Below are 27,391 nucleotides of genomic sequence, written 5' to 3'. Positions count from 1 at the left end.
CACCAAGCCCCCACCCACCCCACCAGGACCCCGGCGGGCATATGGGACCCGTCCGGCGGGGCGATAGGGCTCGCCCCCCGGATACTGGGTCCCGCCCGAGGTGTCAGGACGCCCACCGGAGCGGGGCGGGCACGACACCAAACCCCAGCCACCCCCGCCGGCCCCCATAGCACCGAGACCCGGGCCATGGATGGAGCCCCCGGCCCAGGGGAGGGGAAGGAAGGCGTACCGGGGAAGGGGAAGGGAGGAGGGAAGGGGACGACAAGAAGGGCAGGGGGCAGCGGCAGGGATGCAAGGAGAGGGGGAGAGGAGGAGGAAGGGCGACGAGGGAGAGGGGACAGGGAGGCGGAGGACGGGCGGGGAGAGGCGAGGAGGGAGAGGCAGCAAGGGGGAGGAAGGGGGAGGGGAGAGGGAACCACCGGGCACCCCGGCGGCCCACAGGCCCCGAACCGCGTCGCCGGGCCCAGAGCGACGGACCGCGCCGGAACGGCGCCGCCCCCGACACCAGGGAAAGCCCCGCAACGCAGCACCCCCCAAGAGACCCAGGGAACGGCCAAGACGCAGCCGCCACCCAGCAGCCAACAGAGGGGCAGACCCGCCCACTCCCCGCCAGGGGGGACAGCACCCACAGAATTAACCCACTGGCATGCCGTGAATCCGAATATCAACCCCTGGTGCCCATCGGAGGTGAATCCGCTCGATCCCGCTGGCAGCAGCCGGGTTCCTGACTATGGAAACACAACCATTAGTTACAAATTGCCTAATACAGAAACATCAATGCCAGTTATAACGCTGCTGTGGCTCTCGCTAACAGGCAGAATTAAAATCCAAGTTTAGGTTAAAAAATTCTATATACGTAGACCATGTTTCTTTAAATTTTGACATTTGGTTTTTATTTGAGGCAGATATTTTTTCCATTAAAATATGATTTATGAGGAGGTTAGACCATTGGTCGATATTCAAAGTTTGTTTATTTTTCCAGTTAACAAGAATTGTTTTTTTTGCGATAGTAAGGGCTACAAGTATAGATTGAAATTGTTTATGTGGTAAGTCAATTGTTGTTAAGTCACCTAGCAAACACAAGTTTGGAGAGAACGGTATCCTACAGTCCAAGACAGCGGAAAGTTTTTCTAAGACTTTAGTCCAGAAACACATAACCGGAGTACATAACCATAAAGCATGAAAATAAGTGTCTGTAGTGTTTTGTAAACACTGGAGACAAATGTCGGAGTCTGAGAGTCCCATTTTCTTCATCATATATTGAGTAATGTATGTTCTGTGAATAATTTTATATTGGATAAGTTGTAAATTTGTGTGTTTTGTCATTTTAAAAACATTTTCACAAACTTGAATCCAAAAGACAGATTCCGGAGCTATAGACAAGTCTGTTTCCCATTTTGAGATGGGTAAAGACGTTTTATCAGTATATGAAAGTAACTTATATATTTTTGAGAGTTTTTTTGTTGTTGTCGGAGAAAGCTTGGTAATATCTTTAGCTAAAACAGGCGGTTGGAGCGTACCCTGGAGTGTTGGAATTTGTTTCTTTATCATACTTTTAACTTGCAAATAATGTAAAAAGTTTCCGTTTTTTATTTTATATTTTTGGAGCAAGGATGTATATGATATAAACATATTATCTGAGAAGAGATGGTGGAGATGTGTAATTCCTTTCTGCTCCCACACATTCAAATAAAACGATTGGTTGTTAATTTGAAAGTCGGGGTTATGCCATAGGGGAGAAAGCCCGCTGGGCTCCACTTTGGCTTTTGTCATTTCTAGTGCCTTCCACCAGGCAGTCAGGGTGGCGGAAATCATTGGATTTTTAAAGCAGTTATGGCGCTTAATCGATGTTGTAATAAAGAGTAAATCTAGGAGTCTGAGGTTATTACAATCCTTCTGTTCTAGTTCCAGCCAACAGTTAGTATCTCTATTGGGTTGTGCCCATAAAATAATATATTGTAGCTGGTTGGCTATATAATAGTGCATAAAATTTGGTGCCTCTAGACCTCCTTTGGATTTATTTTTCTGAAGAGTAGATAGACTAATCTTTGCTTCTTTTTTTTTTCCAGTAAAATTTTGTAACGGCTGAGTCCAACAACTGGAACCAGTTAGCCGTAGGTTTAAATGGAATCATTGAGAAAAAATAGTTTATTTTGGGTAAAACTTTCATTTTAATAGTGGCTATTCGTCCTATTAGAGAAATAGGAAGATTATTCCAGCGCTCCAAGTCACTATAAATGCTATCCAGAAGTGGAGTGAAATTTAAATTAACTAAATCAGTTAATTTAGGTGAGATTTTTATGCCTAAGTATTTTAAATTACCTATAGGAAATGAGTAGTATGGGTCCTGGCTTGCAGGGTTCCATGAATTTTCTGTAATAGGTAGAAGTGTTGATTTTGTCCAGTTAATAGAATAGTCTGATACCTGTGAGAATTTAGTTATTAAGTTAAATACTTCCCCTAATGAAATAGCAGGCTTTTCTAAATAAAGTAAAATATCATCGGCATATAGATTAATTTTATGTTCTGTTACCCCAGAGTGAATTCCTTGAATCATTCTTTCCTGGCGTATGGCTAATGCAAGCGGTTCAATAAATATTGCAAATAATAAAGGCGACAGTGGGCATCCCTGTCTTGTGCCTCTCTGTAGAGTAAAACTCTTAGATATAATCCCATTAGTAGTAACAGTAGCTTTAGGAGAATCATATAATACTGACACCCAGTGAATAAATGACTTCCCAAAGCCAAATTTATTTAAAACAGCAAAGAGGAAGGACCAGTTAACTTTATCAAAAGCTTTTTCTGCATCCAATGATATAATAACTGCCTTTTTATCATGCCGCTGTGACATACTAATAAGGTTAAAGAGCCTTCTAATATTATTAGTAGAGTGACGCTCTTTAATAAAGCCTGTTTGGTCGCTATGAATGATTGTCGGGATTACTGTTTCTAATCTAGATGTAAAAGCCTTAGTGATAATTTTAATATCAGTGTTAATTAGTGAAATCGGACGGTAACTTGATGGAAGGGTGGGGTCTTTTTCTGGCTTTAATAAAAGTTTAATTGCTGCTGTATTCATGTGTGGGCGTATGTGACCATTAGTTTTAATTTCTGTTACTACTCTTAAGAATAGTGGAGCAAGCATTGACCAGAAGTGCTTTAGAAATATAGCCGGATAACCATCCGGGCCGGGTGCTTTGCCATTTGGCATACTATCTAGAGCACTGTACAACTCGTTTATAGTAAGTGGTGCATCTAACATATCTTTATATTCAGTAGTTACCTGAGGTATACTTAAGCTACTGAGGAATGCCTCAATATGCTCTGGGTTAGGTTTATTAGTTTCTGAGTATAAGTTGTGATAATAATTATAAAAAATTTGATTAATTTCTTCTGGTGATTGTGTACATTCACCAGTTGTACCTTTAATAGCCGTTATAAGCGATTTTTCCCGATTACGTTGAAGTTGGTTTGCAAGAAATTTACCTGATTTATTATTATATTCAAAGTTGTTGTATCTCAATTGTTGTATTATAAACTCTGTCTTTTTAGTTAACATATCGTCTAACTGTATTTTTGTATTTTGTAAGTCAGTCCATATTTGGTTATTTGGGTTTATTGCGTACTCATCCGTCAGTTGTTTAATTTTATCTTCCAAGTCTTTTTCTAATTTTTGATCCTGTTTCTTTTTATAAGATGAATATGATATAATTTTACCTCTAATTACTGCTTTCCCGGCTTCCCAGAGAAGAGCTGGAGATAGGTCTGGAGAGTCATTTATTTCCAAAAAGTCTGCCCATTCTTTTCTTATAATTTTGTCAAATTCTGCGTCGTTTAGTAGTGAGATGTTAAAACGCCATGTAGGTGGTGGTTTAAAGGTATAATCAACTTGTAGGGAAAGGGAGACTGGTGCATGGTCGCTAATAATAATAGGATGTATTTTTGTAACGGTTTTATCAGCAATAGAATTATTTGTAAGAAAAAAATCAATTCTTGAAAAGGACCGGTGCACAGCGGAAAAGAAGGTAAATTCCTTCTTATTTGGGTTTTTAAGTCTCCAGCTGTCGACGAGGCCAAAGTCATCCATATATTCCCCTATTACTTTTGTGGATTGTGATCGCCTTATACATGTTGTTTTATTAGAACGATCTATTAATGGATTTAAGGTTGTGTTAAAGTCTCCTCCAATAATAATAGTAGAGTTCGCTGCTAATTCAAACAGTTTAGAGAAAAATTCATGGAAAAAAGCCGGATCATCATTATTAGGGGCATATAAATTACCGAATGTATATATTTTATTAAATATAGTCACCTGAATAATAATGTATCGGCCCTCTGGGTCTGTTATTGTATTATTTAGAGTAAAGAGTAAATTCTTATGTATGAGTATACAGACTCCCCTTTGTCTACTGTTATAAGGGGCAGAGTACGCTTGGCTAAAATTTTTATCAATAAGTAATTTTTCTTCAGATTTTTGTAGGTGGGTTTCTTGTAGGAGGCAAATATCTGCTTTTAATTTTAAGAGATGGTCTAAAGTTTTTATTCTTTTTGCCTGTGAGCGAGCGCCACAAACATTCCAGGAAACCAGAACTAATTTATGCATACAAATAATAAAAACACAGTCCTATGTATATATCTGTATAGGCCATTTGCCACCACTGGCATGTTATAGGATAGAATCAAAGTGGTTAGGTGATTTATATAGTTTGTATAAAATATGAGGTAACGTATAAGGCAACATGTAAGGTAATGTGTAAGGTAACGTGTAAGGTAACGTGTAAGGTAACGTGTAAGGTAACGTGTAAGGTAACGTGTAAGTAAATAAAACAGTGCAAAAACGAGTAGGGCGGTGAAAGTGAGGGAAATTAACAGGGGATTAAACATAACAATACACCAGTAACCCCAGCGAGATTTTTTTTATTTTATTTTTTATAAATATACTTTAGATATAGTTGTGTATTAATATTATATTTATAATATAGCCTAAACATAATAAGTATTCATGTTTTTGGTTTTATAACCACATATACAGTATATGTATACACCTAGTAATCAAACTAAGTTTAGTTCCACCAATGCTAATTAGAACAACCAGGGAGTGGAATTGGGGTTCCGGAATAGTTGGCCATCGATATATAACTTATCAACGGCTATCGTAGTCCGTTTACCCTCCTGCCTATTTTGTTTCATTATAGGAAACAGTACCTTTCGCCGCTCATTGATCTCTCTCGGGAATTGATCATTCATTCCAAATGAGGTCCCTTTAAGCTCCCGTCCTTTACTTTTAACAAATAATTTCTGTTTAAAATGCTCAAACTTTGCAATAATAGGACGGGGTTTGTTGCCTCTACGGGCTCCAAGCCGATGTACCCGGTCAAAAGAGATGTTATTTACCGTCTCCTGAGGAATATTTAATGAATTCGTCATAATTTTTTTTATCTCAACCTCTGGGTTATCAGAGGTATTCTCAGATATACCTGAGAATATTAAATTCTCCCGCATACTACGGGATTGTACATCTAAAACTGTTTCTTTTAGCGTTTTATTTTCTTTTTTCATAGTTTCCAGCTCGGCTGAAACAGTCGTGAGTGTAGAATGTAACTCGGCATTTTCCTGTTTAAGGACACTTACCTGCTGACTGATAAATTCCATACTTACTTTTAATTCTTTGACGTCCTCGAGGATGAGGCCGAGGACGTCAAGTTTTTTATTTATGGACTCCAGCACACTGACCGAAACGTCCGTAGTGGTGGTGGTGGTTAGGTCGTCCGTGTCCGTCGCTGAATCGTTTTTCCTCTTCTTCGAAGAGGGTTTCTTTGATGGTTTCTCGACGGCAGGATCCTCCATCGCGCAGCTGTAAAAATATCCGTCGATGAAACGTTCAAGGTCCTCCACGTTGGGTGGTATTTCAGATCTGCCGGATGAAAAAGAGAGAAGAGAAAATGCAAGATATATGATGGTTAAATTTGGATTAGTTTAGTATAATAGAGCTAGTTCTATCTTAGCAGCAGGGCGCCGCCATGTTAGGGTTTCTGGTCTCGCTGTAGGTCTCGCGATAGTCACAGCATCTCGTTTTAAATTAATTTTAACAACTATGACATCCTAACGTGATCCGTCATTGCCGCGCTTATGCATGTGTTCCTACCAAGGTTATTTTAGTTAACGAAATAACTAAAATTAAATTGAAAAAACATTTTCGAACGAAATAAAATCTAAAATGCTTTTTAAAAAACGAAAACTAACCAAAACTACATTTTTATGTTTACAAAACTAACTATAATTATAGTGAAAATGTGTTAAGTTTTAGTCTTAGGTAATTAATGCAATACGTTAGCATTTAATGTGATTTTAAGTATATTTATTTCGATATGAACCGGAATAAGGACGTTTGAAAGTGTGGGACTCTAGTCTGAAGTGATGTCATCTAGCAGCAGCCAATAGAAAAGCACATTCAGATGATGTCGTTCCTAGCTGACAATTTTGCATGCTTGAATTTTGGGTCCAATGGCTCGGCTTGCCTGCTTTGTCATTTAACTCAGCCCAAATGCGACGCTTGGTAATAAATAAATAAAAACTTTACTTTTTTCACTTTACCATGATGTTCATTAAAGTAATTTCTGGACTACAAGCCGCTACTTTTTTCACTTGCATTCGACCATGCGGCTAATACAAAGGTGCGGCTTCTCCATCAGATCACAATGGGGCGCACTATAACGGAAGCGCAAGAGCGTCAGGTAGAGCAAACCAAACCAAGTGAGCCCAAATACAGCAGGAGAGACAGAACGAGAGCGAGACAATTTGCGCCCTCATTATGGAAAAGAAAATAGCGGAAACCCGGTACGGTAACATTAAAACACCTGCGGCTTATAGAAATTACTGTAAATATTGCACACACGTGATACACTTAAAAAATAAAAAACTAATGCGGAAACTAACTAAAACTAAACCAAAACCAAGCATAAAAAAACCCTAAAACTATTAAAAACGAAAAGAAAAAAAACTCAAAACGAATTAAAAACTAACTAAAATTTATAACTCATAAACTATAATAACCCTGGAACTTCCTTAACTATCGTTAGCACTTGGACAGCATGCTGACCTCGTTGCCACCTCTCAGGTCCAGACCCACCTGGAAAACCCAACCCGGTACCACATCCAGCAGGCCCAGAAGCAGCAGGTTCGACAGTACCTGTCCTCCGCCGTCAGACCTGCAAGTCGCAACGCTTCCGGACCGTCATCGGGCTCCTCCCTCGGCAGCCGGCATGCTGTCAACAGTCCCAAAGTGGAGGTAGTATTGAATTAATTTTATTTTTATTTTTTTATTATTTTCTGCATGTGTCATGACTGATGTTGGCAAATGGTGTGTCTTTAACTTTATCCGTCTTTTGTCTTAGAATTTCACATCCCACTCTGTAATTCAACATTAAAGGGTTAAAATCCTTTCTGATTGGTTCTTTCAGATGGATGAGACGGTCATTGATGACATCATCAGCCTGGAGTCCAGCCTCAGTGACGACTTCCTGACGCTGCTTGCCACAACGGTAATGCCCACCCCCCCTCCTCTCATATGCCCGTGTGTGGGTGTGAGAGTGAGTGTGTTTGACTTTGTGTGTGAGAGAGCAAAAGGCTGTAAGAATGTGTGTGTGTGTGTGTGTGGGGGGGGGGGGGGGGGGTGTATGTGTGTAATTCTGAAGACTAAGCAAAAAAAATAAATTTGATGAGGCGGCGTTTTCTTGCCTCTGCTTCTTTTGTGTTGCTTACACAGATCTCACTCCTTCCTCTTCCTGGCCAGTTGTGTGTGCATGTGCTAAGTAATAAGGTTGCTGAGGGAAGTTTTCATCTTAAGGGACATTTCCTCATTTTTAAACAGTCGCTATAGAGAAACAGAAGCAGTTCGACTGATTCGCGCGTGTGTGTGCGTATATGTGCTAGCACAGTGAGTGTGTGTGCATGCATGCGTGTGGTGGTGCGACACAATGAGGATTTTAGTTTTCCTGCAAGAGCATGATAAGAGGAGACTTAAAGCAGAGGTAATGCTTTTGTTTTTAACTTTGCAACAATGAGACAAACACTTTTTATTGTTTTATTTCAATTTATCGGTAATTTTTATTTGAAGCTTGACTCACAGAACAAAGAAGCAGTTATTGTGAAATAAGTGAAATTGACAATTCTTTTTTTTTTTTTTTTCATGTATGCTGTTGGCTGATGATTTTCTGGAGTTAGTATTTAGCATCAACTTATGCTAGCTTGGCTCCAAGAAAGTGTTGTATAGATAGTGTGTGTATATTAGAGAAAACTGTCTTTAATGTTGGTATGCAAACAGTTTGTCTGGAGTGCCTATTTCTGTAAATGTGCCTGTGCCCTTCCGCAAGTCTGCCACACTGTTACTTAACAGTAAAGCTACTTTGCAATTTACATAATAACTAATTTACGTAATGACCACCAGAAAGACTGTTCAAAGTTCCAGAGGGAAAAAGCCACTTTCAAGCACTATCTTGTCAAAGCCAAAAGCTAAACAAAGCTTCAGTGTTAGCACAAATTAGCATTAGCTATGTATAACGTTCATAGTTTCCTTTTAAAATGTGTCACAAAGTATAGAAAAAGTCCAGAGGGTTGAATGAACGTGTGGTTTGTCTTGTCACTTGCAGCTCACTGGATAGCTTAGCGTGTTAGCATTAGCATGTAAGTAAGGCAGAGTTGGTGGAACCAAGGGGCACGAGACCTCGACTTTCTGATCTGCCTTTGCACCTTGCGTATGTTTTCACACCCCTCATTTATTGCACTGGCTGGAGCCTATCTGATTATACGTTGCTTATCAGTAGCATAATTACATGTAGCAACCCATTAAAGTGATTTATGGTGGTGTACTTATTTTTTGTTTGCATAGCTGCCCATATTTGTGTCAGTAGACACTGGCAGCGGTCACGGTATCCACCTGAGCAACGTCATCTATCAACGTTACTCAACAACTCTATGCTCTGATTGGTCATTCCAGCTGCCGGCGGCGGCGGGAAACATGCCGGACGTCTACGAGGAGAGCGGTGGGAAGGCCACACCCACTGTCACCGTTAGCAACAGCTGCCCGCCCAACCTGTTGACCATCAAGCAAGAGTTGAACAGTGGGTTGCTGCGCTTTGGTGTTTCCATGGTTACAAGAGAGAAATGTCGTAAAGCGGGGGGTGGGCAAATGCTGTTTAATTTAATTCATGGAGATCAGGTACAAAAGGAAAAAAGTTAAATGTCTTAATAAAATGGTTTATTTCACAAATGAAATCAACTTTATTTTTTAAATATATATAATCTATGTTTATTTATATTTTATTTTAATTTATTAACCAATTATTTATTAGATAAATAAATAAATAAATTATATATACAATTGTTTGTATTTACAATAAATCAATTGAAATTATTTCATGAGTTAAGTGAATAGAAAAATTATTATGAAAAAAAGATAAATAATTGTAACAAAAATATATTATTTTCATAATAAAACAATAATTCATTCTTTTTTAAATTTGATTACATTGTATAATTCAGTTATTATGTTATAGTTAATTAAAAGATCATTATTTATTATCTAAAATATATTATGTAAAAACATTTATTTTACTGGTTTTGTATTTACAATATATCAATAAATTATTTAATGAGATAAATGAACAAAAAAATTATATACATACATTTTGATAAATATTACATTACATTAAATAACAAATGCCTTTTTTTCTTTGAACTATCTAGAAATGAATGCTTATGTTTTATTTGATTAAACTGTATATGATCTATTTCATGTTAGCTAACTTAACCCGTTATTTGATTAATTACAATGTGAAATGTGTACCGGTATATAATTGTTTAAAAATAAAATTATTTACAAACAAGAGAATTGACTAATTCATATGATAAATACGTTTTTAACAGCTACTAATTAACCAACTTTAGGGGGGGAAACCAGCTTTAATAATACAACATATGTTACCTGACTCTTGATATACAGGTAAATCAGATCGGCCATTGTTGTCAAAAAATTTGCCCACCCTGATGTGAGCGCATCAAATAGTCTGATGTAACAGCCTGCAGCTGATTGGCTGTTGAGCAAGTTAAGACCCTCCCAATCGCCCAACTGCAACAGAGACTGTGTGCTTTCTTCACTGTGAAAAGTCAGCAAAACTACATCCTTAATTTGACGTGGTCATCACTTCTTACTTCCTATTCAGTGAACCCCAAGTTAGCACAATCTCCAAAGTCCAACAAATCACTTTTCATGAGGAAATAATGCAAGTAGAAATGTATGTAATCTTTATTTATTTTTTTCTGTGGGTGTTGACATAAGTTAATGCTGTGAAAAAAATATGTTTAAAGCTCATAACGCAAATCCCTGCAGGGCAAAAAAACAAAACACAAAACTTGTTTTGAAAAACGTCACTATCATTTGCTTTTTTCTGTAAGCGTGAAAAATCAAAATCTCAGATTTTATTTTCAGGCCATATCTCCCAAGCCCTAATCTAAAGACCGACGTGTACACAATGATGATGTTGCAGATGTGGAGACAAAAGCGCTGATGAAGGAGCGACAGAAGAAGGACAATCACAATCTGAGTGAGTTCTTAACTAACAACCTAAACCGTGCTACAACCAGATTGTTAAAGAGATTATTTTTGTTTTCCAGTCGAGAGGAGACGACGCTTCAACATCAACGACCGTATCAAAGAACTGGGTGCACTCGTCCCCAAGACGCCCGAACCGTCAGTACTTGCGTCCACCCTCTTGTTGGTCGTCGCTCGTTAAGTCGTGTGCGCTAATGAGGCCTTGTGATTGGACAGGGACGCCAGGTGGAACAAAGGAAGCATCCTGAAGGCGTCTGTGGATTACATCCGAAGACTTCAAAAGGAACAACACCGAGCTCGCGACATGGAAGAAAGACACAAGCGACTGGAACACACCAACAGAACCCTGATGCTGCGCATACAGGTCACTGGCACTCACCTGTCAATCACAAACATCTTCCCCCGCCCACCAATCGAAGCACCCCGTCATCCCTGCCTACCTTACACAAGGTTGTAATTCACAGGAGTTGGAGCTTCAGGCAAGCCTCCATGGCGTTCCTTTTTCTTGCGGTGACCCGGCCGACCCGCAGGCTTTCTTATCTCCGCCGACCACGACTGCTCTGATGCCGTCGTCGGACACACTGGGCTTGGCGGAGCTGAACGAGCTTCACGGCGGCGGCGACTCCTTCTCCTCAGACCTGATGAACGACGCGGGACTGGCGGCGCTGGAGGACTTCGGAGACATCCTAATGGAGGACGGCGGGCTGATGTCACCTGCGGGCGGTGCCGACCCCATGTTGTCATGTGGGGTGTCTCGCTGCAGCAGCAGGGGGAGCAGCATGGACGACGACCTCTGATCAACCAATTAACAGTGACCACCACCACCATTTCCTCTGACACCATGGTAACCATGCCATCCCTATCTGTCACCATAACGAGCCATCACCCATCTGCAACCATGGTAACCACATTGCACCACTCTGTCACCGCGGTAACCATGCCATCCTCTTTGTCACCATGGTAACAACACCATCCCCATCTATCACCATAATATCTTGCGCTCACCCATCTGTAACCAACTTACCCCCAACACCCCACCCCACCAATCCTGCTTCCCGACCTTGGTAACCCCCCCACCCCCATCTTCTCTGTCACCCTGGTAACCAGGCTATCCGCTTTGTAACCATGCAATCCCTCTGTCACCATGGTAACCATGTCATCACCACCCTGTAACCAATGTAACCACACCACTACCCTTTTAGCACTATGGTAACTGTCATTCACCACCTCTACCCCATTCCATCCTCTGTCTCCATGGTAACCACACCATTCCTCCTCTCTGTCACCTTGGTAACCATGTCATCACCCTCCTGTCACCATGATAACCATGACATTCCCCTCTGTCGCCACATTAATCCGGTCAATTCGCTTCATCAACATTATAACCCCCTCTGTCACCATGGTAACCACACCATCACCCCTCCTCTCACTATATATATGTATGTCGGGTTTACAAGGAGAATTTTTTTGCCATTCCGAGCAAAGCTCTGTGGTCACCCGTTTACATGTGATGTGATGTATTCCGATCTGGGGTTTACATGCTCCTCTCTGTTAATCAGATCAGCTGTGTGACAAGCGCAGTTCGATGTCTATTTGGCACAGTCGTGATTGTTTTAACACTTAAACTATATGTACTACTATATGTAAACGACAATGTAACTATTCATTTACGTCATGACAGAGCATGTGCAGACCGGAGGCAGACCTGGCCTGGCTATTCCCATTGAACTGTTTACATGTAGCTCGTTCAGATTGGCAAAAGGGGTAAACCACCCCTTCCATTCAGTTGATATCTTTTTATTCAGATTTAGGTAGAGCATTTTCTGTAGTTTGGCCATTCGTTTTCTAACTGGAATACATGGCTCCAAACTATTGTCATAGCTACAGCTAGCTACATTACCATGCAGATGCTATCCTGACACACTAGCATTGTTTGTTTCTTTGAGGTCAGTGCCAAAATAAATTGAAATATGTTTTTATAATATATATATATATATATAATTGGATATATAATTTTTTACAACAATTTTCATAGACTTCTTTGGTGAGCTTGTGAATATTGCTGGCGTTGGGTGGAATCCTTATACTTCCAAAATTATTATTTTTTAAGAGACCCCCAAAACGGCCTGTTTGTTCAACCATTAACATTACATCATAAGCTTTTTTCAACACTTTAAATTGGTCAAACATTGGTGATAATAACACCCACACATGGGGCTTGACCAATAGTATACATTTGTAAACAAATATTCAATTTAACAAATGGTGACATGGGAGGTTTAGGCCTGACACCAGTGAAATGTTGTATGTGTGTTTCAGTTGTCTGTTTGACAAACACTCAGTCCAAGAATGTAGCCAATCAGAGCCATCTGTCACTGCACGCTGCGTCCTCGTTAGTCCCGAGAATGCAGCTCCACATAGTCCTTGTGTAATTCCTGTTGATTTTGTTTTTCTTTACCATTCTGTTGCTGGTACAAACGTTTTGGGGACCAAATGCCCACATGTATGATGTCACATTTCAGGTGTTTACTCTGCTAGCAAGCACTAGCAGTTAGCTGCCAGACGCAAGTTAGTGTATGCTAATGCTAGCGAGCTGGTGACAAGCAGGTCCGTTAGCATTGTCCCGCTGAGCGGTTAGAACTTTTCATGAATATTATTTGTGTGTGGGGTTTTTTATAATGCAAATTATCTGGTTACTATAGCAACAGACGCTTTGTTGTCAGGATCCTAAAGGGAGTCTATCTTTATTGTTTACAATCATGTAACATTGTATCATATCTATCTATAAAAACTTTATATAGAAATAAAGTGAGAAAACACAAGTCTTTTTTTCTTAAATACTATTATGGCCCTTGAAAAGCTCTATATAAAGTTTTTTTTTTTAAATTAAGTTCATAAATAGTCTATTGGGTATTTGTGCATAAAATGTGATTCTATGAATTACCAACTGCATTGTAAAATAAATAGGTGTACATAAATATTGTATTACTTGCAAAGAAAGAAATTAGACATTAATTCCCTATTTAGTCCCAGGTGTCATTGCCACATGCCTAGTGCAAAAAAACAAACAAACATTTTGACCGCAGTGATTACATAATTTAGAAATGTTTTAAAATTAATTGCTTTCGATTTTAAAATAACAGGAGTTAAATGTTGTAAGTTTGCCTTTCACTGAGATGGCAGTAACGAGTCTCTTGGGAGAATTTCAGGTGTATTTGTCAGAGCTTTTAGGTGAATAAATGTGTAGGCTACATAAATAAATAAAAAATGTGTACATAAATAAATAAAAAATGTGTAGGCTACGTGTCTTTGATGTTGGCTGTCCAGCCGCAATGGTTAGCTGAGCTCCATGATCAGCTCGCGTTGTCTTTTCAGCTACTTCCTGTTTCCTGTTTGGATGTTCCGTAAATGGACAAGCACATCCACACTTCCTGTTCAAGCTGGCCCGCCCCTCCTGGGATGTCAATCGCAGAGTTTACTAAATTGTGATTCCACAAAACTTGCACAAAAGGGCACATATAGACAATCTTTTGACAGGTTGCCAACTTGCCAGTCAATATAATGGCACATAATTAATGGCAGGGTAAATAGACAAACAAAAGAATGGTCACCAGTCAATGCCAGCAGCCACACATGCAATTTTTTGGAGCCCCCCCCCCCCCCCGAATCTTTGGACGATGAGGCAATTGCTACTTAGAATTGGACTGCAGCCCGTGTAGACATGTCACATGACTCCTAGTAATGTTCCTCATCTCATCCGATGAGGAAAAAAGACTCCATATGAAATTTGGAGTGACGTCATCTTGTAGTCCTCTGGCCAGTCAAGAAGGGAAACAAATTGCGCAACACTCCAAACAAATCTCCAAACAGTCTGCCGAGCTGCTGCACTCTTCCAAGATCCCACAATCCAATGAGGCCTCACACGCCTCTTCGCAGCAACAGCAGCAGCAGCAGCAACAGGTGTCCATCAACCAGCAGCAGTTGGACATGCTCCCGCCGCACGTCACGCACCTCTCCGCCGCCCAACACATAGACGGAAGCTCGCAGAACAGACACGCCAGCAGGCAGTGAACGCAACAGTCTGTGGGGGATATGACACAGTGAACGCCTGGCAAGACGCTGAATGTTCTCACTTTGTTAAACATATGGTAACAAAATACAATAAACAGAAGCACATCAGCTTGAGACTCATTACCTCTAAATAATAATAGTCAATGCATCCTTTCTTTAATAAGAATGAGGTGAGTGTGAAAACAGTATACTAGTTGACAGGATTATTAAACACAACAGTTAAGCTACTTTAGATATGCTTTCACTATCTATTCCAAATGTTGCATTCACGGTGTGTGCGTGTGTGTTTTTCATGCATGCCCATGCGCCACAGAGATAAGGTCCACGTTAAAGGTGCCCTGCTGATAAATGTGATGGGTGTGTTTATCTTCTACTTCCTGTCACAGTTACACTCAACAGAAATGTAGAAAACACAATGTTAACCAAAGGTTAAACTATGATAAGTGTAGTTTGTGTATCATAAAACAGGACCTTTGACGATTTATCTATTTGATCAATAACTTTTGATCTTAATTGCTTGGATGTTGTTATTTTTTTTGGTAGCATTTCATAGTTCAAAGTGCATCATCCCCGCTGAGTCTGACATGCGTGAGGAACATGGCTATGAATTGAGAAGCTCGTTAAGTTGTATTTTATTTTTTTTAACTAATATCCGTTCTTGCATTAGCATAATATTTTTACCTTTTAAATTCCAGTTTATGCGCAGATTGTAAAACATCCTAAAATAAATTTTTAAAATTCCTCAATACCACCCTTTATATTGCTAGTTGTATTTCTACATTAAATAGATGGAGCTTTCACTTCTTAAAATGTAATTCTTCTTCAACGTTATCACGTTATCATTTTATTTTTTTAACTAATATCCATTCTTGTCATTAGCATAATATTTTTACCTTTTAAATCCCAGTTTATGCGCAGATTGTAAAACATCCTAAAATAAATTTTTAAAATTCCTCAATACCACCCTTAAATATTGCTAGTTGTATTTCTACATTAAATAGATGGAGCTTTCACTTCTTAAAATGTAATTCTTCTTCAACGTTATCACATCGTAGCTCCACTTCCTCAAATCAAAATTGCGTCAATCAATGTGGTAAGGCAGAAAACACCTGTTTTAGAAACTAAGAAATGAAACTGCTCCCTTTTTGATAAATAATGTAATCTCGTAAAATACAAAATCAGACAAAAATCCCCAAAGTTTCATCATATTTGCATTAAATCTAAAATGTTAAAAAAGAAAAAGAAAAAAGAATGTGAGATGGCCAGCTAACCGTCTCCCGCCACTTCTTCAATGAGGGCGGAGTTTGTCTTGCAGGAGGTGTGGCTTTTATTGGAGGAGAGACATTTCAGATTGGTGGCTGCTGAAGGAGGGGGAGGATCTCGTGATAAAGTGTCTATCCCTGAGGTAACATCGCTGATGGCACTGATGACATCACAGTTAGGTGTGTTTGTTTGGGCATCCACTTCCCTATGAGCTTCCGGACAGGCGTGCTGGCCTGCAAGTGAAATCAGGTGAATTCAGTATGCTAAGCTAACGTTAGCATATATGAGGACTTAATATGCCTCCGGTGACCTCACCTTCGCTTTGGAGTAGGCTTGGTCTGCGGGTTGCTGGCTGGCTGGAGATGCACTCTGATTGGTCGGAGTACTCAGTAGCTCCGCCTCCTGGGGCACAGGAGTGTGATGCCTCCACATCCATCCTTGCCAATGAGAGATGAATAATGAGGAATGTTTTGTGAGGAATAAACATAAATCTATCATTATTAAACTAAACAAGACATTCAAAGTCACGAGGAAATGAAATTAAACCTCTTTAGCGCTTCCTGTTGAACATTGCAGCTCTATTTACCTTTTGGCTTTGACATGACAGAGCTTTAGTGCATCAAGTGGTTCTTTCGCACCGGAACTTTGTCCTGCCTAGCTGCCAAACAATTAGTTGAGAAATTCGGTGTGGGGGGTGTTTATATAAGTAAAGATTGACTTGGTTGTTTAATTTCACGCTTGCAGACACTTCAGAGTGTATTTGTTTACAAACTTTAAAAATTCTCTTTTCCATGATATGTTCCTTGTCAATAAGGTTAGCATTTTTACATTTATTAAGCAATCTATTATATCAATCCACAATAGGCTAATAACAAGAAATGTTAGTAAGTTAGCTCATGCTGATGTGAGTATTTGACTAAAAAGTTACCTTCAGCCTCCGCACGCTGCTTTGCCCTCCTTCAAGGCCTGTGCGTTTGTGTCTGTGGCACTGTTTCAAGAGTGGTCGTGTGCGCGTGTGTGCGCGTGTGTCCGTGTGAACGCCCACCCCACTCTGTTGTGCACACCTCACAACAAGAAATGCGGCTGATGTGTGCACAGACAGTTAAGGTGAAAATGTGCTCATAAGAAAATCACGCTGTAAATGAAGATGCGTAATTTGGATTATTAAGAGCACAATTACCAAAAATCATAAATAAGTGATCATTAATGTAAGCCTAATGTAAAATACTTTTTTGTTCCAGGCCAGGTTCACATCATGTTTTTTAGAAGGATTAGTATTGCTACCAATACTTGATACTTTACTGTTGAAGTTGCTCAATCTGAATGGATTTTCATGTGTTTTTGTGCCTTTTTTTCATTTGGATAGTTACTAATATGTTATTTAATAATTAATTGCAAATAAATAAATATTATGAAATATTTTTTTGGCTCGGGAACAATTAGGTGTTTCAAAACAGTATTAAAACGTCTAAAAATGATAAATAAAAGATACTTCGCCTTTTAGTTGTAGTTCTTTCTGTGACCTACGAGTGTCGCTGCCTTTCCGCTAGAGCAACAAAGGTAAAAAAGAAGAAGTAGAAAAGGATGAAAAAGATGCTACGGCTGATGCTGCTGTGAGGAAGAGGAGAATGGTGAAGTCGAACAAATAGAAGGCTGTTGATGAATTTGGGGAAATAAAAAGCGTATTTTGGCTTTCAAGCAAGTGATGGTGAGTCACATGACGGTGAAGTAGAAAGAAAAACGACGACGTCTATAATGCAATGGCGGCTGTAATGGTCTTCATTATACGCGCAATTGTTTTATCGTTCGTTCATTCTTAACATATGCCATATTCTCAACGGTCGCAAAAGTCGAAGTGTGTGTTTTGATGCCAAGCAACAAGTATCATGCATTAGGAAAATCTTGATGTAATAATCTATCCTACAAAACAATAATAGCCTACAAACATAAAACATACACGAGTTTACGCACTTTAAAATTAAATGAACCCATGAAGATGTCGAAATTAGTTTTATTGTGTTTTTTTAAATTACAGTGAATAATAGAATTCCACCAAACCAAACTGTTTTGTAGTGAACCTGATGACTAACATGTCATTGCACACTTTAGCTTTTTTTTTTTTTTTTACCAAAGTATGAAATCATTTGCAGAACTATAAGTAAAACTGACACGTGGAAGTTGCGGAATAAACTGAATGTGGTTCAGTTACAGCAGCTGCTAAAAACAACAACCATAAGGTATTTTAGGTATTGTAGCCATTGAAAGGATGACAAGGAATGGGAGAGGGATGGGAGAATTCTGATACCGTCCTTCACAAGTACCCGATACCAACCATGATACTTAAAGCAAAAACAAAAAAACAACTGACACCGATTGACATGGAAGACAAAGAAGTAGCAGCAAAAGAATAATTTCTTCCGTATCAAGGCGAAACAATCTTGAGTGAAACAAAATTGGCAAAAAAAATTATTAGCACAGTAGATCATTTTAAGATGGGTGATCAGCCATAAATTTTTGATTGGTGTATCCCTGGTTTAATTAGGATTTACCTCTATGAAAAACATTTGAAGCTAAGAAGTTATGTATCTGTTTGTCTTAAAGGCAGAAGAGGTGTCACATCATCATCCTGACGAGGATGAGGAAGGAGGAGGAAATGTTACCATGAAAATGCCAAAGGGTCCAGTCTACTGTGTCTGTCGGAGACCTGACATCAACTGCTTCATGATGTAATCCAATCTATAGCCTTAAAAATGATTCACACCTGTAACACACAATAACACCTGTAGAACACACATGTAACACTATTAGGTCCTACGTTCACACATGAAGCACTCATGTAATATCTGTAACATATGACGACTGAATATTGACATCCCCTGTGCTGAGGAAGTAGCTAATGGCCAATCAGGGTTTTCTGGGTTTGGCCAGCAATTTGACAGCAAGTGGAAAAAAATAGTTTTTAAAGGTATTAATTGTACATGAAAAATGAGGAAGTTATCAAATTGATTCTGGACAAAATATTAACTTTTTACTTCCTGAAAATGGCTCAATGGGTCAAGTATTACTTTAATGTTCAAAATGCAGAGCTCCCTGAAATGGAAAGAGTCAACATTAAGCAACACATGATGATGCCAAGCACTGTGTACAGTATGTCTGCCTATAAACTGTGTACATTGTCGTCCAATCAGAGGCTGCGATGGCTGCACCGAGTGGTTCCATGGTAGCTGTGTGGGCGTGTCAGAGAAGGCGGCCAAAGCCATCCGAGTGTGGTTCTGTCCGTCTTGTCGAGGTGACTGGTCTACGTGTAACACCACGCACATCAAATATCGTGGTCAGGAGCGCATATGGCATGTTAACTCTTGTCCATTTCAGAAGGCGACCCGACTCTGGAGATTAAGTATCGTCAGAAGAAGACAAAGGCGGCAGAGCCCGAAGAGGACGGCAGCTCGCCCTTTCAGTCCATGAGTGACAGCAGGCGTAGCTCACAGGTGGCTTGGCAATCAGGATCAAAGCACGTCGCGCCGTTGACCAAAATTTATTATTGTTATTTCTGTCTCGCCTGTGTCACGTAGCAAATCAAACGGTCTGCACGCATGTGCGGCGAGTGTGAGGCCTGCTTGAGGACTCAAGACTGCGCCACATGTGATTTTTGTAAAGACATGAAGAAGTTTGGAGGCCCCAACAAGATACGGCAGAAGTGTCGACTGAGGCAATGTCAGTTCCGTGCACGGGTGAGTCATCACGACGTTGACCCAATGATTGCATCTATAGCACGCATATGACACCTGTGGAATACAACTTCACACCTGTGGCACACACATAACGTCTTAAGTACACATTTAACACCTGTCTGTGCTGAGTGAAATTAAGTGAGTTTTTTGCATAAGATGTGGCATGTTCCTGGTGTGGAGCAGAAGATGCTTCGCGTCAAAGAAGAGGAGATGAGTCGACGCAGTGCAAGGGGACGACGAGACCACCACAGGAAACACAGCGGACATCTTACAGATGAGGACGAGGAGGAAGATGTGTTCAGTGAAAGTGAGCTGGAGCTCTACCAGCAGTACAAAGCTGCTGGATTTAGCGACCTGGTCAGTGGATGGTTCGGGGCCGGTGGGTTTCCATTGGCACTTTTTCCTGTGACGTGTCTTTCTGTTGCAGGTGTGGCACAGTGGAGAGGAGGAGGAAGAGGAGGAGGAGGAGGAGTCGCTGAGAAAGAAGGCAGTGAAGGTGAAACACGTGAAGAGACGAGAGAAGAAGCCAGAGAAGAGGGTGCGTACCAATATACATAAAACACCTGTGGCACAGATGACACCTGTAGCATACGTATTTAACACACACCTATTACATGTAACACATATGCAACTTTTGTAACACATGTAGCAAGGACGCTTGTAACACCTGTAGCATTTATGCAATGCCCGTTATACATGTAGCACCTGTAGCACGCGTGGAACACCTGTAGCACATGCTTGTGTAATAACTGTAGCACACAAATTCACACCGGTACCACACGTAACGATGATGCCTACGTCCGCAGAAATCACTCTCCACCCCCAAAGAGGAGACGCGGCGTCACAAAGCGAAACAGCGACACAGGGGTCGTGTGCGGCACAGTGAAAGAGGAGGAGGAGGCGGAGGAGAGGCGGATTCTAAGGAGCTTGGCAATACTCTGCGCCAGTGTCTCGGACCAGGCTGTGTTCAAGCAGCCAGGACCACTTCTAAATACTGTTCCGACACCTGTGGCAAGAAACTTGCAGCCAAGTGAGTGTCAGCCAACATGCACCTGTGTATTACACATTTGGTATATAACTTCTCACACATTGAAGGGGCGGGAACAACTTTTTACAAACCTTTTTCACAACTAGGAAACAGCTGTGGTACTCTGATCATATCACACCAGTTTATGCACATGTAAATGCTTAGTACTATAATGCCTTTATCATTCTAACGTAAACAATTTCACACATGTATTCAACCGTATACACTGACAACATGCATTCATGTATCACCATGATATCACATGGTTCCAGCTCTTCCGGGTCGCGCAAATAAAATTATCGTACAATGTATTTTGATGTAAATATCGACTTTAACGGAGAAATCTGGCTTAAATCGAAATTTGGGTTACGCCAGCGTAGGAACGGAACTCCGCCCTGTATATATTTTACATATTTTAAAGTTTTAGTTCAGATATTCTTTAAATTAATTAATAATTTAGATTTAAAAAATGAGTGATTGAATATTTAAAAAAATGTCACAGTTTAAATTTGTAAGTTATCAGAAAAAGAGATGACAATAGATGAAGAAAGAAGTTTTTTTAAAAACATACCTAAACATATCTAAAAAGTGACCATAAAATGTCCAAAAGGGAAGAGAAAAAGCAAAAAATTACCATATAATGTACACAAAATTGCTTTAAAAAAAAGTCTGAAAATTTATTTTTTTTAAAGAAGAAAATAATACGTTCAAAAAGTAACCATAAAATGTTCAAATACAGAAACGCAGAAAATTACCACAAAACATCTTTAGAATTGCAAATTAAAAAAAGTTTGAATATTCATTACAAAAATATCAATCAACTAAAAAAATGTCAAATATAAAAAGAAGAAATCCCGAAAATTACCATATAATGTACACAAAATTGCCAAAAATGTTAGGTAATTAATTTTTTAAAGGCAGAAAAGAAAACTTCAAAAAGTAACTATAAAATGTCCAAAAATCAAAAGACTAAATCCCCCCCAAATTACCATAAAATGTCCATAAAATTGCCAAAAATATCAGAAAATTGATAGCAAAAATGTAGAAACCATAGCCATAAAATGAATAAAAATAGGCAGAAAATGGCTATAATAGCTTCAGAAAATTGAATGTCAGAAAAGTCTAAAGATATATTAAAAAAAACTAAACCTGAAAAATTGCACTCACAAAAAAAACCCAGAAAGACAAAGGTAGAAGAAAATGAATCTCAAAGACAGTATTTATATAGTGCTCTAATTAGCTCTTGGGCCCCCAGTACATAACACTAACACACTGTTTTGTTCATCATAACGTTTAAAGGTGTTGCGTCTCCAGACAGATTTTTTTGTTATTTATTTGGCCTAAAATGTCTCTTTTGACAGTAAAGGTTGCCGCCCCCTTGCTCTATACAGCTAGAAGGCACTAACTAACATTTGCTGTTCGCAGCCGCATCTATGAAATCGTCCCTCAGAGAATCCAGCAGTGGCAGCAGAGCCCCTGTGTGGCGGAGGAGATGGGGCGGAGACAGTTGGAGCGAATCAGGAAGGAGCAGCAGGCCACCAGGCTGCGCCTCACTCTGATGGAAAAGCGCTTCCACGAGCTGGAAGGCATCATCGCCAACTCCAAACTTAACCAAGTGCAACATGACGAGGAGGTACACAAAATTAACACATTGTTGTTCTATAGTTGTACAAATTGCGTGTGAATGCTGTGGAATGAATTGAGCTGTTAAAATGTGTGTGCACAGGCCAACGAAGGCGACGGCGACGACACAGACCTTCAAATTTTCTGCGTGTCCTGCAGCCATCCGATCAACCCCAAGGTAGCACTGAGGCACATGGAGAGATGTTACGCAAAGGTCGGTACGATGCGCCACCTGTTGCCAACTCCAAATCAAATCACAGTCTCTGACCACGGCTCACATTTGTCCCAACAGTACGAAAGTCAGACTTCCTTTGGATCCATGTACCCGACGAGGATTGAAGGGTGAGCACACCCGTCTGTCTACGTGTCCGCCTGTCTGTCTGGACAGACTTAACACCTTGTAACACACATGTAGCACTTGTAGCTTACGTTGCACCCAAGGTAAAAAAATTTTTTTATAAAACTTAAAATAAATAGATAAATAATTAGAGCTAGATTATTAGTAGTCAAGGAGGCTGATAACTGACATATGGAGCAGATATTCATTTTTTCTGTTCTTTGTTGTAATGTCTTCAAGCATGTTTATTGAACAACTTTTCAGACTTTCCAAAATGTAGAAGTTTTTTTTTTAATCTTAGACAATAGATGTCCTTTAAAAAAATCTAACAAAATGATCAGGGAGCTCCCAAGATTATCAGTAAATCTTAGTTAAATGGCAACTTAAAAAAGTAAATACCATAGCTCTCTATAGTTTTCTATAGTAAATATTTATTTTTCCGATATTTAAAAATACCTGAAATCTTAAACTTACACGTATAATTATTATTCTTTTTTAAGAAGGCGGGGGCAATATTCCAAGGAAAGAAGTGGCAGATTTGTAAAAAAAAAAAAAAAAAAAAAACTCAAAAACTTTATAATAAATAAAATAATTATATAAAATATATAAAATAAAATATTCTAATCATGTGAGTATTCGTTGGTGGTTAATGGGACACTACTTTTTGATCCCCTATCAGCTGACTAACACTAACCAATCAGGCGCTAGCATACTTTAGGTAAATGCAGGTGAATGACGGAGAGCAGCAGATTCGACACATCAACTTAGATACTTGTACAAAAAAATTTAACACCAAAATGTATGAACGTGTTAATAATTTTGGAAACAATCTATTTTATCTATTTTTTTTTAATGCACCACATACACTCAGCAACATGCTTGGGTGGCGGGTGGATCGGAGCGTGGGAATATCATTTCCATCGGCTCCGGTTCACCTGCTCCTAATTTTAATGCACCACACACACACACTTGTATATACACTGGGTGGGGTCACATTCACGGTTTAGGGGTAGAGTTCGCCAGTCCGCGAGCTGGCGGACTCAGTAACAGGGGTTAATTTTCACAAAGAACGCTGGGGTGACGACCGGGGCCTTCCCCCGCTGGGCCTGGGGTTCGGGGGTGTCGGCCGCCCTCCGGTGCCCCCATCTCCCCCTTCTGCCCCCGGTGTTCCGTCCTTCCACACGGCGGGGGGTGGGGTGGGCGCGGCTGCCCTCTCCGCTCCGCTGTCCGGCCCCTCTTCGGCGCCGGTGCCTGGGTGCGGGTGGTCCCCGGGGGCTGGGGGTCGGGGGTTGGGGGGCTGCCGGTTGGTCGGGGTGGGGTCGGGGGGGGGGGCGGCTTTGTTGGGGGGGGGGCGGTGGTGGGGGTTGCGGGGTGGGGGGGTGCTGGGGGTGGGGGGTGTCTGGGGGATTGGGGGCATGGGGGCGGCTGGGGCTGGGTTGGGGTGGGTGGCGGGGGGTGGATGGGGGGCGGGGGGTGGTGGGGGGGCGGGGGTTGGGGGCCGGTGGGGTGCCTGGTGGGCCTGCAGTGCCCCGTCCTGCTGCGTTGGGCCGGGGGCGCGGGCCGTGTTGGGGCGGGGGGCGCTCCTGCTCCTGGGTTTGCTCTCCGGCCGGTGGCCCTGGTGGGGCCCGGGGGTCGTCCTTTGGCGCTGCCGCGGCCTGGGGGGCCCTGAGGTGTTGCGCTTGCTCTGTTCCGGCGGGGGTCGACGGCTCCCCTCTTTGGTGGAGATTTTCATGCATGCCAGATCCACCACACCAGCATCTACCGAAACTCAGACACAATCTGTTTCCTCCTCAGGTTATTGAATCGGTGGAGGCTGGTGTCTCGGATCTCACGCGGCTTCGTCTGTCCTTCCTTCCTTTTCTCGGTCTCTCCGTTGGTCTCTTGAGGCCTCCCTGACTTTATGTTTTTTGGATTTGTTGGGGTCTGGATGTTTCTTGGGCTGGGGAGGAGTTCTGGTGGGGGGTGTCTGGTCGGTGCTGGATTTCACCTTCCTTGGTTTTCTTCGGTCCCCTCGGGTCTCCTGGTGTTCGATTTAGGTGAACGGTATAAGATTTTTTTTTCTAATAGGTTTTCTGGTGAGCTAACAAACACACGCACGCACGCACGCACACACACATACTCACCCACACACACACAAAAAAAAAAAAAAAAGTATGTATGTATGTATGTATGTATATATGTATATATGTATGTATATATGTGTATATATATATATATATATATTTAAAAAAAAAAAAAAAAAAAAAAAAAAAAAAAAAGAGCAATGATGATGACATTTCCGAATGAACAATACTGAGCTCTTATAAAAAAAAAAAAAAAGAAAAAAAAAAAAAAAAAAAAAAATAATAATAATTTTGGAAACATAAATGTACAAGTAAATATACATTTTAACAAATTAACTTAAATGCTTGATCGTCCGAGTGTGGACCTTCGCAAAGGGAGGTGTCTTTGTCACTGGCCAGTGGCCGCCGAACACAACGCTTCAAAGAGCCAATGCTTAACATCATATGGTTAATCTCCGCTAAAGCGATTACTATCTTCTTATTTGGAAAGTATTGGCACAAACAGTCGAGTATACGCTACATGTATTTCTGGTAAGTTTTTTTCTCGCAAATTTGCCACTTTATAAAATGGCAATTTTTTTCTCGGAATGTTGCCCCCGCCCTCTCCCCAAAAATTTTTTAAAATTTTGTTTTAATGTCGAACAAAAAAAAAGGTTCAGAAGATTTCCAGGGTCAGCAGCATCTTTTATATTGTTAACTAAAAAATTGTTGCCTGAGATTAAAATGGAATGAAATTGACCTTTTATCGGCCGTCAGATTAAAAAAAAAAGGCCAATACCAATGTTTGTCAAAATGCCCATTATCACTATCCCTAATAATAATAATAATGAAATAAAATAAATACAAAAGTGCTTTTAGAAAAGTGATCACTGAGACTACATTTTACAGTTATAAAACTAATCATAGCAAAAATGTCCTTTGTCAGTTAATATCACCCATGAGATTTTATATTTGATTTTCAACAATCACACACAGATCTGATCTTCTGTGCATTGACAGCTGTGGCACAAATGTAACACCTGTTGTAGCACACCTGTGTTTGCTGAGCATAGCTGATTGAGATGATATTATAAAACATGGCATGTTGCTTGTCACACAGAGCGACTCGCCTGTTCTGCGACGTCTACAACCCTCAAAGCAAAACCTACTGCAAACGGCTGCAGGTGTTGTGTCCGGAACATTCCCGAGATCCAAAGGTTTGATTCGCTTCTTTCTCAAATGTAATCCATTATTACCCCCATTCGTCTACAGAAAACAAATAGCAATGACAATATTCCCCAAAAAGTTGGACTTCTTATTTGATGTTGCTTGCACGTCTCATCCAGGTGGCAGCAGACGAGGTATGCGGCTGCCCTCTGGTCAAAGACGTCTTCGAGCCCACCGGCGAGTTCTGTCGGGTCTCCAAGAGAAAGTGCAACAAACACTACTGCTGGGAGAAGCTCCGGCGCGCCGAGGTGGATCTGGAGAGAGTTCGAGTGGTATGTAAAGCTCCATGTGAGGGTCCAGCGGGAATCTCCTGCCATATAGAAAAAAGAAAAAAAATGACCATATATGTGTGAGTACTTTGGCTATCTCTGCTTATGCGTGTTTTTCTTGCCAGTGGTACAAACTGGACGAGCTGTTTGAGCAGGAGAGGAACCTGCGGGCGGCCATGACCAACCGGGCGGGTTTGCTGGCTCTCATGTTGCACCAAACCATCCAGCACGACCCGGTAACCACAGACCTGCGCTCTGCCAAAGACCGCTAGACGCGCAGCAGTACACTACAAAGAACTCCTCGGTTCATTGTCAAGTGATTCACTACAATTTTCTACCAGTTTACATTTTAACGGTGTCATTTGATATCAGTGTGATATCATATTGCTTTTCTATTTTTGTACTTTGTTTCCTTCTGTGTTTTTGTTCATAAGGTTTGCAAAAGAGGTTGAACATTTCTGGTCAATTTCAATGTGAAGGTAAGCAAGCAAGCATACGGTAAATGTAAAGCTTGTATTTTGTCATAAGCAGACATCCATGTTAAATAAGACAATTAAAAAAACAAGATATTTTCAAAGATTTATCTTTAAGTAGACTCTTATCAAGTTTTAAATGCGTTACTTCTCAATAGTCGACTCTCAGTTTTTATAGTTCTGGTTTATTCCTGTTTATTACCACGAACTGAAAACATTCCAACTTTGAAATTTCCTAGAATTTTGCACACCTCGCTGTAATCAAAGTCTGACATTAAAAGCTGACAGCGTTTTGGTCACTCTTGCATTCTAAAAACATCACATTCGATTTTTTGGGTGGAAAGAAAGGAACACTCATAATTATCTGCAATCTATGACCTAGATCATCCATCCATTTTCTTAACCGCTTGTCCTCACAAGGGTCGCGCGGGGTGCTGGAGCCTATCCCAGCTGGCTTCAGGCAGTAGGCGGGGTACACCCTGAACTGGTTGCCAGCCAATCCAGGGCACACAGAGACAAACAACCATCCACACTCACAATCACACCTATGTACAATTTGGAGAGAACATGTAAACTCCACCCAGGAAGGCTGAAGCCCGGACTCGGTCTCACGTCCTCTGCACTGAGAGGCGGACGTACTAACCAGTCACCCACCGTGCCGCCGTGACATAGATCAATAGATCTCTAACTTTACACTCCAAGTACCACTGAAGAATAGC

The 27,391-nt window shown here is 40.7% G+C and overlaps 3 protein-coding genes across 7 annotated transcripts in view; 2 read left to right on the top strand and 1 right to left on the bottom strand.

The window, feature by feature from the left end:
- The window catches only part of tfe3a (transcription factor binding to IGHM enhancer 3a), a 21,469-nt gene extending 8,038 nt beyond the window's left edge, over positions 1-13,431 (top strand). For 2 of the 3 annotated variants that reach the window (XM_086069828.1, XM_086069829.1), the window contains exons 6-12: positions 7,118-7,288; positions 7,461-7,541; positions 8,996-9,119; positions 10,545-10,601; positions 10,672-10,747; positions 10,826-10,973; positions 11,074-13,431. In XM_086069828.1, coding sequence (XP_085925954.1) covers positions 7,118-7,288; positions 7,461-7,541; positions 8,996-9,119; positions 10,545-10,601; positions 10,672-10,747; positions 10,826-10,973; positions 11,074-11,406 — 990 coding nt within the window. In that variant the 3' untranslated portion in view covers positions 11,407-13,431. Of the gene's footprint in view, positions 1-7,117; positions 7,289-7,460; positions 7,542-8,003; positions 8,031-8,995; positions 9,120-10,544; positions 10,602-10,671; positions 10,748-10,825; positions 10,974-11,073 lie in introns of all 3 variants that reach the window. The other variant, XM_086069830.1, reaches the window with a different exon arrangement.
- Positions 13,432-14,287: 856 nt separating this feature from the next.
- On the bottom strand, positions 14,288-16,982 carry LOC147178920 (myoD family inhibitor). Its single transcript, XM_086069836.1, has 4 exons — positions 16,872-16,982; positions 16,259-16,380; positions 15,952-16,176; positions 14,288-14,690 (listed from the first exon to the last, which is right to left on the bottom strand). The coding sequence occupies exons 2-4, from the start codon at positions 16,377-16,379 to the stop codon at positions 14,431-14,433; spliced, it is 606 nt and encodes a 201-aa protein (XP_085925962.1). The 5' UTR covers position 16,380; positions 16,872-16,982; the 3' UTR covers positions 14,288-14,430.
- A 530-nt stretch (positions 16,983-17,512) lies between these two features.
- Positions 17,513-26,964, top strand: cxxc1a (CXXC finger protein 1a). Of its 3 annotated transcripts, none has more exons than XM_086070076.1 (14): positions 17,513-17,651; positions 18,545-18,669; positions 19,132-19,232; positions 19,319-19,431; positions 19,516-19,674; positions 19,831-20,031; positions 20,102-20,212; positions 20,481-20,704; positions 22,127-22,334; positions 22,428-22,538; positions 22,617-22,666; positions 25,824-25,920; positions 26,050-26,202; positions 26,325-26,964. In XM_086070076.1, the coding sequence occupies exons 1-14, from the start codon at positions 17,649-17,651 to the stop codon at positions 26,469-26,471; spliced, it is 1,803 nt and encodes a 600-aa protein (XP_085926202.1). In that variant the 5' UTR covers positions 17,513-17,648; the 3' UTR covers positions 26,472-26,964. The 3 variants fall into 3 exon arrangements, with proteins under 3 accessions (XP_085926202.1, XP_085926203.1, XP_085926201.1); XM_086070077.1 differs by having other exon boundaries at positions 19,316-19,431; positions 19,858-20,031; XM_086070075.1 differs by having other exon boundaries at positions 19,316-19,431.
- The last annotated feature ends 427 nt before the right edge of the window (positions 26,965-27,391 follow it).

Source organism: Leptonotus elevatus, chromosome 2, assembly GCF_054856555.1.
Source record: "Leptonotus elevatus isolate MCC_2025b chromosome 2, RoL_Lele_1.0, whole genome shotgun sequence".
Classification (NCBI taxonomy): domain Eukaryota; kingdom Metazoa; phylum Chordata; class Actinopteri; order Syngnathiformes; family Syngnathidae; genus Leptonotus; species Leptonotus elevatus.
This window is presented reverse-complemented; position numbering and strand designations above follow the sequence as displayed.

What these genes read in the sequence shown, in the direction of transcription:
- LOC147178920 (XM_086069836.1), bottom strand. Translation starts at nt 16,379, where the DNA reads ATGGATGTGGAGGCATCACACTCCTGTGCCCCAGGAGGCGGAGCTACT. An exon ending in AAGCCTACTCCAAAGCGAAG is followed by an intron (nt 16,177 to 16,258) that starts GTGAGGTCACCG and finishes TTTCACTTGCAG; the next exon opens with GCCAGCACGCCTGTCCGGAA. An exon ending in TGAAGAAGTGGCGGGAGACG is followed by an intron (nt 14,691 to 15,951) that starts GTTAGCTGGCCA and finishes TATCCCCCACAG; the next exon opens with ACTGTTGCGTTCACTGCCTG.
- cxxc1a (XM_086070075.1), top strand. An exon ending in ACAGCAGGCGTAGCTCACAG is followed by an intron (nt 19,432 to 19,515) that starts GTGGCTTGGCAA and finishes TGTGTCACGTAG; the next exon opens with CAAATCAAACGGTCTGCACG. An exon ending in ATCTGGAGAGAGTTCGAGTG is followed by an intron (nt 26,203 to 26,324) that starts GTATGTAAAGCT and finishes TTTTCTTGCCAG; the next exon opens with TGGTACAAACTGGACGAGCT.